This window comes from Ranitomeya variabilis, chromosome 4, assembly GCF_051348905.1.
Source record: "Ranitomeya variabilis isolate aRanVar5 chromosome 4, aRanVar5.hap1, whole genome shotgun sequence".
NCBI lineage: Eukaryota > Metazoa > Chordata > Amphibia > Anura > Dendrobatidae > Ranitomeya > Ranitomeya variabilis.
Genome location: NC_135235.1, coordinates 206,248,922 through 206,259,910, shown reverse-complemented (window position 1 = coordinate 206,259,910; position 10,989 = coordinate 206,248,922). Strand labels below are relative to the sequence as shown.

General features: G+C 43.0%; 1 protein-coding gene across 1 annotated transcript; it reads right to left on the bottom strand.

Annotated features, from left to right (window-relative positions):
* Positions 1–392: 392 nt before the first annotated feature.
* Positions 393–7,505, bottom strand: LOC143768619 (galactoside alpha-(1,2)-fucosyltransferase 2-like). The gene is made up of 2 exons (XM_077257263.1): positions 7,335–7,505; positions 393–3,396 (listed from the first exon to the last, which is right to left on the bottom strand). The coding sequence occupies exon 2, from the start codon at positions 3,378–3,380 to the stop codon at positions 2,403–2,405; it is 978 nt and encodes a 325-aa protein (XP_077113378.1). The 5' UTR covers positions 3,381–3,396; positions 7,335–7,505; the 3' UTR covers positions 393–2,402.
* Positions 7,506–10,989: the final 3,484 nt, after the last annotated feature.

Genomic DNA, 10,989 nt, shown 5'->3' with positions numbered 1-10,989 from the left:
AGGTTTACCACCTGTTCACACTTAGTCTATGTATGGATGTGACGGTCAGTTTTTTCAAATGTATTATTTAGCCTTCTGACCGAGCACTCCGCCTCCTAGTCACAGGTGTTTTAATTACAGCAGGTCCATTACCCCTCCACAGAGAGAGAATGGTAGTCTCACAAGAGGTTTTCATAGGCACCCATTCAGATGGAGACATTTATTCTCAGTGAGGAAGGAAATCGTAGGACCTGGTATAAGAGAGATGCCGTAAAGTGGCTACCAGGTACACATAAAATTGGCCTTTATTATGCGCTAAACGCTCTCATTTTTCATATTTCTAGTGCAGTAATGCAGTAAAATTTTCATGTTTCATGTTTGCATGTTTCAGCGCTACAGTGTGCTACCTTATTTGCTTGAATGTATAGGAGTTGGCGACTCTAGGTTTAGCACCTGTTCACACTTAGTCTATGTATGGATGTGACGGTCAGTTTTTTCAAATGTAAAATAAAAAATAGTTATATACTCACCTTCCGGCAGCCCCCGGATCCAGCCCAGGCCTTTAGCGATGCTCCTCGCGACGCTCCGTTCCCAGTAATGCCTTGCGGCAGTAACCCGTGATGATGTAGCGGTCTCACAAGACTGCTACGTCATCATCTCGCAATACCGCTACGTCATCACGGTTCGTTGCTGCAATGCATTCTTGGGACCGGAGCGTCGCGAGGAGCGGGAAAGGCTGTCGCGGACGCCGGAAGGTGAGAATATAATTTTTTTTTATTATTATTATTTTTAACATTATATGTTTTTACTCTTGATGCTGCATAGGCAGCATCAATAGTAAAAAGTTGGTCCGTGGGCGCTGACTGGAGGGGAGTATGGAGGGGGCACTGACTGGAGGGGAGTAGGGAGGGGCCAATTCGCGGCCGGAATGTGCCTGTCGCTGATTGGTCACGCCCAGCCGGCTGCGACCAATCAGTGACGTGGGATTTCCGTGACAGAGAAACAAACAGACGGAAGTGGACCTTAGACAATTATATATGTAGATGTAGAAATTATTACATAGACAGCTGGCATCCCATGCTATTAATATAGAGAGTCATTCTAAAAAGCAAATAGATAGAAGGGTTGCTCCCTTATGTAGTATCGTAAAGGATCAGACTGTATAAAGCGTATAAAAAATATATATTATAATACAAACATTGGTAGTGCAAAAATAGGCACAACACTAGAAATAGCTTGCCTGGGATAGCTAGCAGCAGGCGTGGGCTGCTTTTCCATGGGATTTTAGCCTTCTGATGCTGGTTGTCATCAGATTTAGAGGTTTTTCAAGGCAGTAAATGTCACGATGTGACGGTCTTTGGTAAGGAAGGGGGGCCTCAAACTTTCCCTGGGGCTGGGACCCTATAAATCTCTGTCCCGAGGGTACTCTTAAAGGTAGAAAGGCCCATGTTAAACCCTGATCTGTCCCCTCCCTCACGCCATGAGGCATAGGACAGAAGTGCAAGGTAAACAAGACACAAAGACAAAACAGGGATAACCAAAAATCTCTATCACACAAGAGCACTAACCAACAATATGCAAGAGGATAGGGACAGGGAGGAATAAACTACATGGAAACAGGGACCAGAATATAAACACAAAAATACTACAGAAAACCACAGAACAACACTACAACAACTCTACTCCAACTTAGCTTTAGCATACAACACAGGAAGACAAATTTTTCACCAACAGGGACAAGAAGATCTGACCAGATTTTATAGGGAGAGGTAATGACCAGATCAGAAGCAGCTGAAATAGAGCTACATGTTTCTGACCAGCATAGAAAGGGTCGATTACCTCTTCAGCACCAGAGGAAACATAATCCATTTAATATGGGACTCAAATCACACCATCTCTAAAGAAGACCTGCGATTAATTACCTGACATGACTGTTTAGCTCCAGGTCTTTCATGACACCCTCGTGACAGTAAAACAATGATAATATGTTATCCAGAAACAAGAGCTACCCAGGGAGAGGAGTTGCAGAGATTAAAAAAATATATATATTAAGAGGTACTAAAAAACAATTCATTTCGGTAACAGACCAAAACGAGTTTAATAAAATGGATTTTTTTTCTCTCTGCAAATCCTATGCCCGTGCATCTACTGTTTCTGGATTGTATATTAATGGCTTATTTTTCCTCCCTAGAGAGTAATTCTAATATACTTAATGGTGCAGTGTGTCCGTGGCGTTGTACGTTTAAAAAGCAGCTCGAGGATGACGATATAATGATTCCTACATCCGTTCATAGAAATATATCAAGAGTTGTCACCACCAGCACACCAAGAAGTGATCATGAGTCCATGATACCAAGAAGTCCTCTCGGGACTTTGCAAACATAACTTATGGCTCCTGTTATTACCACATTTTACTATGATCGTTATTCTTTTTCCAAAAGTGTAGAGAGATCTGCGGGAATACCAATCCATTCTGGAAGAAAAGCAGCAGAATACTTAAAAATATTTAGATAAGGAGAATCTGGTAATGTGAAGTTTGTTAGGTAAATTGTTTCACCCCCAACCAAATATGCAGCCCAGTATCCAAATGTCCCAATGGTCATGATGGTGTGGTTACAATGAGCCAAGAGGGCAAAATCACGGGCAGGAGACCCTTCTTGACCATCTCCAGCAAAGTGGACATCACCTAGTGAATGATCAATGTTTTTCTTACACCAGTCCATCCCATTACTGGTCACCAGAAAGACAGGGTTGTGATACTTTCGTCTAAAATAGTCCATGGCTTGTTGGAGGTAATTTTTGTCCGCCACTACTCCTCTCCTTTTCTTGGGCATCACCTCTACATAATCTCCTCTACGAACATGAACCCCAACATAAGTCACGTTAGTCTTAGACCCTTTCACTTTTTCTAAGAATGAATTAGCCTCCTTTTTGATACGTTCGTGGAAAGTGAACTCTCGCAGAATCTCTTCTCTTATGTGATGATAGAAGGTCCATGAACATGGTGACCCGAAAAGTTTCACGTATTGTCCAGAGATGTTTAGATATTCTGGGGACATCCAATCCTTTAGAGTGTATTTCTTCCATATGATGGAGTCAGCAACTTCCTGAGGGATAACAGGCATTGATATCTTAAAAATATTCCCAAGCTCGCTTTGCATTTTGGGTAAAACATAGGCTTGATGACCATTAAGCTTGGCCAAGGCGTAAAGGACAGCATATTGTCCCATCTTGTTTCCTAAACGTGCGCTGGGATGCACAGTCCACATCACTGTATTATTTGTTGTTCTGGTCGTTGTATGTCTTCTGTTGGCACGATGGAAGTATGAGATAGTCACTGTGATCAGAATCACCAAAATGACAAATATTCTTGGCAAAGAGGCTCTCATGGTGGGTTGCATATCAGAAACTGAACTCCTAGAGAAAAAAAAAAGGTAAAAAAGTTAGTAGAGAGAAATAATGGCCAAATGCACACTTGCCATTAGTCCAAGTTTAGCAAAACCATGGCTAAAAACTGTTATTTTGGGGTTTTTTACAGTTGTTCTTCGACATGTCTTAGATGTCCCCAATTTCTCCTTATACATGTTGCTAATTGAGTAAACATACAGTATTTATCTAATTAAAGGGAATTTAGCAGCAGGTTTTTGCTCTGTAATCTGAAAGTAGCACGATGTAAGGGCAGAGACCCCAATTCCAACGATGTGTCACGTACTAGGCTGTGTTCTTTAGTTTTAATACAATCAGTGTTTTATCAGCAGGAGATTATCAACGCAGAACTAAGGGTACTGTCTCACAGTGGCACTTTGGTCGCTATGACGGCACGATCTGTGACGCTCCAGCGTCGCTCCATTATCGCTCCAGCGTCGTAGACTGCGGTCACACTTCGCAATGCACGGCGCTGGAGCGATAATTTCATGACGTATTTGCGATGTAGAAGCCGTTGGTTACTGTGCGCACATCGTATACAATATCGTGCACACCTTTGTTACACGATGCAATCATGCCGCCACAGCGGGACACTTGACGACGAAAGAAAGTTTCAAACGATCTGCTACGACGTACGATTCTCAGCGGGGTCCCTGATCGCTGCTACGTGTCAGACACAGCGAGATCGTAAGTATATCGCTGGAACGTCACGGATCGTGCCGTCGTAGCGACCAAAGTGCCACTGTGAGACGGTACCCTAAGTGTCACGTGTAGGTTAGTCGAGCTAATTTATGCAACCACGCAGTGATTGGCAGCTTGCTGTCAAAGTACAGTGTACACAGGAAGCTGCAAATCAGGGATGTGGGTTGGGTTATGCACAGCTCAGAATTTATTGCGACATCTACAGCAGAGAAAACTTGGATTCTATCAAAACTACACCAAGTAGCCCAGTAAGTGACACATCGCCGGAATCAAAGTCTCTGCCCTTACATCATGTTGTTCTTGGGTTCCATAGCAAAAATCTGATGGCACATTCCCTTTAAAGAGATCCTAAATTTCTAAATACTGAAGGTCAGTTTTTATGCACGGCACTAGAATTCTGGAAAGTTTGTTTTTAGAAGTTCCTATATAATTGGCGGAATGTGGTTAAATGATATTATCACAAGTTCAGCACAATAAAAACCGTTTCAAAACATTTCTTATCCCCGCATTCCAAGACACCTAGCCTTGCTGTTTTTCTGTTAATGCCTTAAAGGGGTTGTCTAGGCTTGGGACTGAAGACTGCAGTCACTTTATGAAGTGCAGACTTATCAATTATCACATCACGCACAGTGCACACTGTCAGGATTCTTTGGTGCTGGGAGCAAGAAAATGTATATCCATAAGTGCAGTTTGTGTCTTCAATATATGTTATCACATGCTGACTAGACATGATACAAGTGAATTGAAGCTGGACACGTCTAGTCGGGATGTGTCTGGGAGTATGCAAATTGCATGCTTGCAGTGACATGACTGCTAACTCCTGGTGCCGCGAAAGGAAAATTGTATCAGAGCGCACTGTGCACGCTGTTAGGATTCGTAAGTCTGCAGTCACTAAGAGTGACTACAAACTTTATCAAAAGCCGGGACAACCCCTTTAAGGTTTGCTTTTTTGGGCAGAAAGAGATGAATTTTCATTTGCACAGTTTTATGATCGCTTTTTATTACTTTTTTGGGGAGATAGTGACAGTAAAAGCAACATTAATTTCCATTTAGTTTTGTGAAGATTCAGCAAAATGTTCACGAGCGTATGGAATTAACTTGCTTATCTTATCTGTTTACGTGTAATAATAATAAAAAGGTAATAAAAGCAAGTCAACCTCATTTACAGAGTCAATGTGATCCATGGATCTAGTAATCTATATGATCCCTGTACGGATAAATTAATTTATACAAGTACATGTGGTTCCAGATGCACATGGATCACCATATGTGCAGTATACGTTGCAGTTATCGTACATAGCACAGTTCCTGTATGACACATTTTGCCATTTTACAAACTTTCCTTGCAGTAAAAAGCACCACAACCCAGGGTTATGCTGTATACTTGAAAAATTAACGCAGGAAGATGATAGTGAAGGCTGGGTAAGAAGTCGATGAGGGACAAGTGCCATGAGCACATCCCCTGATATCATGGCAGATAGTATAAAAGGTTCTTGTTTCCTGTGAGTAGAAGTTAAAAGTATGCAGACTATGTGAAAAGGCAAAAGGAGGAGAGCTGAGAAACACCTGCACCATAGCTAGCTAGCAAGTGGGAGTGAGTAGCGCTAGCTATAAAAGGTGAGCTACCCACCCTAGAGCTTTAGAGAAGGTCATAGAGGAGCAAGTAATTTAATTCCTGCTTGTTCTTAAGTCCAAGGTGGAGGAGAGCACCACCACCTACAGAAGAGAGGGAGGGAGGTGAGTGAGAGAGGGACTGTGATTTTGCAGTGTGTTGTATTGAATATTGATGAAGGGATTATTGGCAGACGGTGTGAAATGTCACACGTATAAGCCCACCATTGTTGTAAATGGCAATTGCCTTTGTTGCCTCATGTCAAACTGTTGCCTCTTGGCAGAATCTGTAATCAGCAATGCCATTGCTTTCCAATAAAGCTGTTGATTTATTACTCCAACAATCCATCCAAGCTCTGGTGTCCTGCCAATGGTCTTTCAAATAGTCACCTTGATCTCTTTAAAACTTGCTCACCAAAACACCAAAGCATGGCATGCTATCAGGATTCTCTAAGGCGGTCATGTGACCACAAATACACGATTTAAACACACCCGGTCACATTCCGACTAGACATGCCGACCTTTATCAATGCAAGTGAATTGAGTGCACGTCTAGTTGGCATGTGACTGCATGGAAACAAGTCGCATAACTGCAGTCACTTGACCTCCCAGTCTCGCTACCAACACTGGAAAAGAAGTCTGCAGTCACACAGAAGGACTGCAGTCTTTAACCTCGAGCCTGGGCAACCCCTTTAATGATTTTATCAGAAATGCGTTGCTAATGTGTCACTTTGAGATTGAACAAACAAGAGGGAAGCAGAGAGTAGATGACAGCCTGAGAAGGGATTCAGTGATAGACCCCTTTACACATATGAACATGGCCCCTAAATTAGATTTTTACCAGCACCATCATCAATGTCACTATCTACAGACCATTTATAAATTAATAATAATATGTGGTGCGTGATTGGCTCGGATATCAAGAGAGGCACTGTCAGGTCCCCCATGTTCCAACCCAGCAGCATTCACCTATGTATGAGCAAATTCCCTGCCAGACCATCCCTGTATAACATTACACAGTGAAAACTAGGTGTAAAAAAAAGCATTTATAAAGTCCCTGATTCCTATGCTAATGAAGGGCTTTGACTAGTCGATGGGCGTTAGTTGCCCCAGACTAGTCAGGACTCATTCCATGTTATCACGCCCCTGTGGGTGTGATAACATAATTTGCAGGAGCGGCATCATCCAGTGCATGCCTCCAGAGAAGACTCTGAAGAAATGCTTGGTCTACAAGCAGAGATTTCACATACTGCGCTCTGGGAAAAAAAGGGAATATCTGTGCAATGAAGCAACGCAGAACGAGAAGGAAAAAAGTAGCAGAATCAGGATAACCTGGGGATTTGTGCACCCCTTTCTCCTGCGCAAACATACAGCTGAGCAAGCCAGCAGGAGTCCATAGCTCCTCTATGCTGGGGACAGCTGTGGACCAGGGTTGAGCATACCTGCAGATTAGAGGCGCTGTTAAAACACTGTAATATATAAACTGCACCAGTATCAGGAAGCAGAGGCTAATTAAGTACACCCCGGCATCACAAACATTCCCTTTTGCTCTTGCCATGGAGAAGGGTGACCTCAGTACACCACGCTCTATGGAGTCTGAAGTTGATAGGCCTTACCTTACAGGTCCATCTTCTTATATCAAGACGACATATGTTTATCTCCGTCCGTTTAATTGTGAATCAGAAAGAAAAATACAGATATAGGAGGCGTCAAACACAGAATACAGAGAGACTGGAATCCAAACCGGGGAACGGATGATGTGACGGGAATGTATCAGTACAGCACGACTGTGCTTCGTCATATGTTGGCCCCGGGGGCTGCAGGTCCGACCAGCGCTGGGGGGATTTTTTTGCTGTCAGCATCATCTGACTCTCCAGCTTCTAAGCCGCGGAGCTCATGTTTTTTTAATCTCCTGCAAAAAAATGTACAACATCATGTGAGCTTTGCTTTATCTAAATAATGACACTTGACAAACGCTCATCCAAATAATACAAATACAATACAAACTAAGCAGCTAAAATGTATCTGGGCAATCGCTTAAATAGCAACTCCTTATTAGATTTTTTTTTCTGCCTTTACTCGCCAAAGGTCTCCATAAATAGCCATTCTAAGTTACCAGGTTCTAATGCAAACTCTGTAGCAAATATCACCGCTTCCCCTCGGCGCAGAATTTCATTTCACTGCTTTAGTTTCTTCCTCCTTTTATTCCATGATTTATTTTTTTTATATAGTTTTGAATATCTCCATTCATTTTACCATTCATTGTACTGAAAACTTGGCAAAGAAAAAAATTCCAAGAGGTATAAAATTGTGAGAAACACCGCACAATAGTTTTGTTTTTTTTGCCAGACTGCCCCTTTTGCCTCATCCCCCCTTTTTCTCATATGGGGGTCTCTATAAAAAAAATGACTCTGCCTGACATTGGAGGAAATTAAAAAGAATTACTGCAAGACCAATATTACAAAAAAAAAACGCTGTATATGAATAAATAGTACCGCCATTCTATGAACACATAATAGCACGACATAGCAATGGAATAATGCCAGCCAGTATAATGATCATTAGCAACACGACTGTGCCAAGACCAATATTATCATCACTATTCCAACAGAAGAGACAAATAATACCGTCAGACCATAACCACATATTACCAGCATGTACTGTAATCATAATACTGCCATACTGATCATTAACCAAAGACTGATATTACCACCATACAACAACAATGTAATGGTAGATATCAGTTTTACACTGGTGTTCTGTAGACTAATTTCTGCAAACTGTAACACACAGACATCTTTGGCTTCCTGCTTTTCCATCCCTCTCCTCACATCCCCGCCTCTACAGAAACCATAGAGCGCTATACCCAGTGCCCTAAACAGTAATAATGTTCCCTTCGTGCTCTGCACAGTAAACTAGTCTTTTTGTTGAGACCTACACAGTACCAGTTCCCCCTCGGTGGACACCGTGTCCTGAGGCATATACGCCCTCTCACACCCTTTCTGATCCTCCAAATGAGGTAACCGCCGTGCCACCACCATACCTGTTCTATTGCCTACCATTACACTACTGTATGTATTGCACATTAAAATTCTTCACTGCATTCTAGAGAGTGTGCCTGGTCTTCTATATTCCACATAGTAATAGTGTCCCCTCTGTGCCTCCACATAGTAATAGTGTCCCCTCTGTGTCTCCACATAGTAATAGTGCCCTCTCTGTGTAACCACAAAGTAATAGTGCCGCTCTGTGTCTCCACATAGTAATAGTGTCCCCTCTGTGCCTCCACATAGTAATAGTGTCCCCTCTGTGTCTCCACATAGTAATAGTGCCCCCTCTGTGTCTCCACATAGTAATAGTGCCCCCTCTGTGTCTCCACATAGTAATAGTGCCCTCTCTGTGTCTCCACATAGTAATAGTGCCCCCTCTGTGCCTCCACATAGTAATAGTGCCCCCTCTGTGTCTCCACATAGTAATAGTGCTCCCTCTGTATCTCCACAAAGTAATAGTGCCCCCTCTGTGTCTCCACATAGTAATAGTGCCCTCTCTGTGTCTCCACAAAGTAATAGTGCCGCTCTGTGTCTCCACATAGTAATAGTGCCCCCTCTGTGTCTCCACATAGTAATAGTGCTCCCTCTGTGTCTCCACAAAGTAATAGTGCCCCCTCTGTGTCTCCACATAGTAATAGTGCCCTCTCTGTGTCTCCACAAAGTAATAGTGCAGCTCTGTGTCTCCACATAGTAATAGTGCCCTCTCTGTGTCTCCACAAAGTAATAGTGCCGCTCTGTGTCTCCACATAGTAATAGTGTCCCCTCTGTGCCTCCACATAGTAATAGTGTCCCCTCTGTGCCTCCACATAGTAATAGTGCCCCCTCTGTGTCTCCACATAGTAATAGTGCCCCCTCTGTGTCTCCACATAGTAATAGTGCCCCCTCTGTGTCTCCACATAGTAATAGTGCCCTCTCTGTGTCTCCACATAGTAATAGTGCCCTGTTGTGAACTCTGTTTTCGGGCTCCCTCTTGTGGTCACACGTGGTATTGTGTGAGTTTTGTTTTTGGGCTCCCCCTGGTGGCTTTGTTTGTTATCCTGCGGATCTGTGGCTGAATCAGCTGCCTCGTTATGCACTAGGGAGTTTCCTATTTAGCTCTGCTTCACCTCCACTTGTTGCCGGCTGTCGATGTATTCAGTGCTATTCTGATCTCCCCTGATTATCTTCGTTTTCGGTCTCTTCTGGAGAAGCTAAGTTTCTGTTTGATTATTTTTTGCTCATCAGTCTGCAATATGATTTCAGTGTATGATGAGTTTAGTCCAGCTTGCTAATATGTGAGTTCTTGCGGCTGGTAAGCTCTGGGGTACGGAGTTGCTAATATTTGTGGGGGGCTTTTCTATATCTTTGGGGTCATTTCTCTGAGGCAAGTAAGGACTTTACTTTCCCTCTAGGAATAGGTAGTTTCTCAGGCCGTGAAGAGACGTCTAGGATTTTCAGGTAACGTTCCACGGCTGCCTATAGCTGTTTGCGGATAGGATCAGGTTGCGGTCAATCCAGATACCACTTCCCAGAGCTGGTCGTCGGTTTAGTTACTTAGCTAGTCAAACTTGCAATCCTTGCCACTAGGATCATAACAGTACAGCCGGCCTATAAAGTGTTAATTGCATGGCAGAAGCAGGAGAAGAGAAGCCTTGAGGATTTTTTTTTTTTTTTTTTTGCTGCCGTGTGTCTAGCTGCTGTTTGTCTAGCTTCCCTCCTCCCCTCTGGGTGCGGGATTCTTTTTTGTGGCTAAGAAGGATGGTTCCCTGAGACCTTGTATTGATTATCGCCTTCTAAATAAAATCACGGTCAAATTTCAGTATCCTTTGCCATTGTTATCTGATGTTTGCTCGCATTAGAGGGTCTAGTTGGTTCACCAAGATAGATCTTCGTGGTGCGTATAACCTTGTGCAAATTAAGCAGGGTGATGAATGGAAAACTGCATTTAATACGTCCGAAGGCCATTTCGAGTACTTGGTGATGCCTTTTGGACTTTCTAACGCTCCTTCTGTCTTTCAGTCCTTCATGCACGACATCTTCCGCGAGTATCTGGATAAATTTATGATTGTGTATCTGGATGATATTCTGTTTTTTTCTGATGATTGGGAGTCCCATGTTAAGCAGGTCAGGATGGTGTTTCAGGTCCTGCGTGCCAATGCTTTATTTGTGAAGGGCTCAAAATGTCTTTTTGGAGTCCAGAAGGTTTCTTTTTTGGGTTTCATTTTTTCCCCTTCTACTATTGAGA

Bases quoted from the DNA above. Each gene is read 5' to 3' on its own strand.
- LOC143768619 (XM_077257263.1), bottom strand. From the start codon at position 3,380: ATGCAACCCACCATGAGAGCCTCTTTGCCAAGAATATTTGTCATTTTG.